Here is a 5364-nt window from a genome sequence, read left to right as displayed (position 1 = left end):
CAGGTCCTCTTTTTTCCTGTCTCTCAGCGTCAAATGGAGCCAAGGGGGAGAAGCAGGAGTAGAAAGAAGAATGCAGCTTTGAAAGGTAAGTTCTTCCCTTCAGTTCTGTGTGCCCCGAGCACTAGCCGCCATCTCTCCCAGTCCTGAGGGCCCAGCTCCACGGGCTCCGAGGATGCCTGTGGCAGGGCCTGTCCCACAGGAAACAGAACCCTCAGATAGGCTCCTGGGAAGGAGAGCAGAACCCAGATATTTCCCAGATTCCGTGTGCAGAATGAAGCCATGAGGGGCCTGGTAAAGGGTGTGGCCAGATAGGGTAGTGTGGGCTGCACTGGACCATTAGCACCTGGATTGGGAGGTGGGACCCCCAGGTCCAACCGTGGACAAGTTGTTTAACTTTGCTGAGTTTCCTCTGTGAGGTGACCCTTACCTATTCTCCCCCACAGGGAGGATGTGAGGGCAGCAAGGGGTAATGGACATGGAAGCACTTTGTAAATGATAAACCCTTTCATGAGCTTCACCATCACTGCCAGGGATCATGTGGCCTTGGACACTGGTGCTTGGGCTCCAGTCTCTCAAGGGTGTCCCCTTAAAGGGACACTGCACTCAGCCTCCTGTAAGACCCCTAGGTCCCTTCCTTCACCACCATGACCCTGTCTGCTGATTTCCAGCTTGCAGAGAGTGCCTGGAGGAGCTGGAAGAGGTTTGGCACCTGATGTCACTTCTGCAAAGGTAAAGAATCTTCCCCTCCTCTCCTGGGTTCTTCTTCCTCCCAGAGCCTATGGTGTGACCCAGGGCCGCAGGCAGCCTGGGCTGAGCTGGGAGGGGGAGCCCTGGGGGCGGGTATGGCTAAAGCCCCAGACTGAGGGACCGCAGGAGCACTGTGATGTCAGCATGGGGGCCGCGTGGGGCCACGGGCTGCAGGTGCGCACTCATGCCTGGCCTGCCCAGCCCTCCTGGCCCTGGCGGCTCCTGGCTGCAGCTTGTGCCTCGTGTCTCCTGCAGCCACCTGGGGAGGCTCCCGGACAAGGGCGGCTTTCATCGGATCTCCTGTCAAGACCCCACTGGCGAGATGTGCAAAGCAGAGCCTGCTGGAGCCCACCAGCCATGTGGGGAGCCTGCAGAAGAGGCTATTCCCACCATGTGCCACTCTGCTGCCCTGGCTCCTCTGACACAGGGCCCTCTACCTCTGACCTCCACCCTGTCAACAGAACCCCAAGACCAATCCAACTTGAAGAGAATTCCCCTTGGCACTGTTGCAAAGAGCTCACCTCCTGGTAACTCTCTTACGGCATCTACCATCCCAGGCATCTTGAGTCTTGGCCTCGCAAGCTATACAATTTCATTCTTGTCCTGCTGGTGGCAGACTACCAAGGCCTTGTTCTTCCCCACCACATCACAGAGCGAGTCCCAGCAAGAACACCTGTCCCACCACCCACCAGAGGCCCCATTTTGGGGAGGCCCTACAGATAAGCAGATAGAGACTGGTAACCCCTCATTTGTCAGCCCCGATGTCCAGAAGCTGCTGGAGATTCTAATCATGAAGAGAGTAGAACTAAAGATTTGTAAGGCGAATGAAAAGGATGGGTCATTCTCAGAACAAATGAGCTCAGACTACCACCTGAACTCTTTAGGGAATATGTGGAAATCACTGGATGCTGAGCAGGACACCATAACCCCTCAATCTTTCTGGGACATGAAAGATAAACCAGAGCAGCTACCCAGTCCTCAGCATCTCTTACATCCCAAGATCTTGAGGGACCACTTAGAACAGAAATATAGCCAGCTCTTCTGGGGTCTCCCCTCTCTGCACAGCGAGTCTCTGGTGGCTACTACCTTTGTCTCTAGAAGCTCTTCTCAACAACAGGCACCCTTTGTTTTATTCAATGGAATTTCTAATGGCTTTCCAGTTTCCATTCAACCTAGAACACTTTTAGGTCTTTCCCAGGCCCCACTCTTGCCCTGCCCGGGGGCCCAACCCCAGTCTTTCACACAAAACGTACCTCAGTACCAGCCCCCACCTCCAGCTCAGATCCAGGCCCAGCCCTACCTCCCATCTCCTCTCCTATTTGGACCACCTTATTCTCCACCCCAGATGAACACCTGTGGACTATATTGTCCTACATTTCAGAATGAGCCATCATATTTTACCCCAACTGAAACTCAACATCTGGAACATCTCTTGTTGAAGAAGCAACTGAAAAGCGGGACGCCTTTACCCTCTGTGGTCAAAAGATCTCAGGAAGGTTTTAGCCAACTCCGTCCCAACCTTCCACAGGACAGAGGGGGCTCCCAGGCCCAAATGTCAGTTTCTATTCATCATGGGGACTTAATCAGCCCTGATCTCCAGAAACAACATCTTCAAAAGAGGCTTGTCAAAGATCAACCCAAGAGAGGCCTGCCCTGCAACATCCACCTGTCTCTGGAATTGAGTTCATCTCAGTGCCAATATGTAGGGACTTATCAGGCACAGGGCAAGCAAGGACCCTGGCAGCCCTCTGATTTTACAGGCAAAAGGAGCCTGGACTCCCAGAAGATAAGGTCCAGGTGCCTTAGGAGATCCCATAGGAAGAGTCAAATGGAGTTCCAACCAAGCAAGGATGTCAGCAGGGGTCTAAGGCCATGCCTGAGGAGGATCTCGAAAGATCCCTCCAGGGCCAGCTTCCCAGTGAAGTTTCTGCAAATGAACTCTGAAAAGGAGTTAGAAAGATACTTGATGAGGCCCTCCAAGAGTGACTCTGGAAATGGCTTACCCAGTGTTCCAGATAAGAAACACCTAGAAAAAATCTTGAAGGCCCATTTGAGCAAAAAGTTGAGGCAGGTTAATCAGGGTTTTATCCCTGTGACGGTCCGTCGATCCTGGCTTGCTGCCAACCATGCTTTTTCTAAGTCCCACCCTCATGAGGAAATTAGAAATCTAGCATCCTTGAAGTGCTGGAAACCCTGGGTAAACACCTCCCGTGAGCTTTCCTTCCTCAGTCGAAGCATTCAACAGATGCTGGAAGCACATATTATAAGGTTTCGGGTGAAGCACAGGTGGGACTTAGCCAACCAGGCCTTTGAGCCCATGAATCTCAAGCCATGTGAGCCTCAACCCTCACCCCTTCCAAAGTCCACCTTTTCCCCCTCAGCCACCCGGAAATCTGGGGCCCACTCGAAAGCCAACTTTGCTAAGTTCCTGGGAAAACTTCAGCCCCATCAGGTAATGAAAGTGGTAACAAAAGCATCAGTTCCCACCCCGGTGAGTCCGCTCCCTGCTCCTTCACCTGCGCATACAGAAATCCAGAGGACCCTGGGAAGGACTTCACCCAGTGACAGGTATGGGCCCTCAGAGGCCCCTCTGACTACACAGGAGGGCAGGCTGCCTTATCAGATGCCCACACTCAATCTCATGGGTAGAACTTGGGAGACTGGGACTGTCTTGGAGGCCAAGAAAAGCAGCCTAAAGCCCAGTCTAAGTTCAGCAATGACCAGCAATAAACCAAGGGAAAAGAGTTGGGGCTGGGTCTCACAAGACCCCCACCACAACACATTAATACTGGGCATGGACTTAAAGTCTCAGTCTTCAAGGGCCAAACCGGAGGCTGAGGAGGACCCTGCTTGGGAAGTCATCTTGGGGCCCAGTGTGCTGGCCAACTCCCAAACCACTGACATGGATCTGAGGAGATCAGGATTTCCAGCCACTAGGAAAAGCCTGTCACCACCAACAAAGTTAGTTGCCCAACATCCCAAGGAGCCATGCTTTAAAACACAAGTGACTAGTAAGTTCAAGTTCGGAGACAAGGTAGAGTCAAAGGACCAGCCTCAAGATGAGTTCCTTCAAGACTCGCACACTGGCATCCTCCTTCAAGACTATGCTACTGGTAACATCCTCCAGTACTCTGCCACCAATGTGCTCCTTCAAGACTCTCACACTGATGTGCTCCTTGCTGCAGACATCTTGGCTCGTCATAGGTCACTGTCCAGTTCCCAGGGGGATCATGCTAGTGAGGACACATGGGATTCCCAGGTAGTACCATATGACCTCAACATGAGTGAACAGAGCAGCCAGGGGCAGCGGGAATGCAGAAAACCAAAACTTAAGGACCCATTTAAGAGCCAGAATGACACGTTTGCCCCAACTGAGACATGGAGGGGTTTTAAGAGGCCCCAACCAGGAGAGCATGGAGAAACAAAAAGCCAGAGCAAGGTGCTCGCCCCCGCTGGGGATTGGAAGAGTGCGAGGAAGCTCCAACCAGGAGAGGATGAAGAAACAAGGAGCAACCAGGGACAGCAGACACCCAGGAAACCAAAAGTTAGGGACCCACGTAAGGGCCAGTTTGCCTCGGCTGATGAGGGGGAGGTCTGTGAGAGCCTTGAACCAGAAGAGGATGAAGAAATGAACAGCCAGAGCGAGATGTTTGCCCCAAGTGATGAGAGGAAGGATGATTGGAGGCCCAAACCGGGAGAGCATGGAGAAGGGTTTTCAGGACTAAGGGCTTCTCGAGCCAGTGGGATGAGGCGCCCTCCTCGGGTCAGGAAAAGAGGAGGGTCCCTTAGGAGCAAATACCTCCAGCTCTCGCCAGGGAACGGACAGCTTTTACCAGGAAGCTACTTCCGAAAACGGATGAGGCAATTTCTGCAGTGCCTTAGCCCCAACAAAAAAATCAAAGGAATGGAAGAATCCCTTCAAAAAGCCAAGCCTGCATCAGCCACTGCTCAGTGCCGGGAACCAGTCAAAGCCAACTTCATTGTAGACAGCGGGGATATTGATCCTCAGGCAATTGGAAAAGCTGTTGGACAGGTCCTGATAGAGATATTGGGGCTCCACCAAGGAATCCGTGCCTCAGAGTTGAATCAGCATGCAGAAGAGCTCCTGGCCCCAGCAGGTGGGCATTCCCACTACCACAGGGTTCTCTCCTCTTCAGAACAGAGAAGAGTGTCAAAGGATACAACCTACAGTAACCACGCCACCCCCAAGGACCACAGCTATCTTAACACGAGCAGGCACACCAGAGACAGGGGCAACAAGTGGGCCTTCCCAACCAAGGAGCCGGAGTCCCCAGTAAGACCCCGCCAGCATGGACCAAGGCTGGCAGGTGACTCAAGCCACCTGCACCATCGCCCAACATGCTGTCCTCAAAAGTGTGCTCCTTCTGGTCAATGAGAGCATGTTCCTCATGCTTTTTCTGGTAGGAAAAATTTTGTGCAAGAAAAAATTCAGTACACACAAAGAAAACCTGCTGTTTCTCATGTTAGCACATCATCTCTGTGCTAATGGCTTCTTTCTACCACAGTTTTTATTGTTTCCCAAAATAAATGGTTTTTCTCATGAGAGGTGGTGGTCTCTGTCTGTGTCTTGCTGAAGGGAAGGGAAGGGATCAGGGT

General features: G+C 52.5%; 1 protein-coding gene across 1 annotated transcript; it reads left to right on the top strand.

The window, feature by feature from the left end:
* The first annotated feature begins 931 nt into the window (after positions 1-931).
* Positions 932-5143, top strand: LOC130844359 (spermatogenesis-associated protein 31E1-like). The gene has a single exon (XM_057720646.1). It carries the CDS (start codon positions 932-934, stop codon positions 5141-5143), a length of 4212 nt encoding a protein of 1403 aa, XP_057576629.1.
* The last annotated feature ends 221 nt before the right edge of the window (positions 5144-5364 follow it).

Source organism: Hippopotamus amphibius, chromosome 2 (genome assembly GCF_030028045.1).
Source record: "Hippopotamus amphibius kiboko isolate mHipAmp2 chromosome 2, mHipAmp2.hap2, whole genome shotgun sequence".
Classification (NCBI taxonomy): Eukaryota; Metazoa; Chordata; class Mammalia; order Artiodactyla; family Hippopotamidae; genus Hippopotamus; species Hippopotamus amphibius.
The sequence above is the reverse complement of the archived record's forward strand: the minus strand, read 5'-3'. Positions and strand labels throughout refer to the sequence as shown.

Bases quoted from the DNA above. Each gene is read 5' to 3' on its own strand.
- LOC130844359 (XM_057720646.1), top strand. From the start codon at position 932: ATGCCTGGCCTGCCCAGCCCTCCTGGCCCTGGCGGCTCCTGGCTGCAG.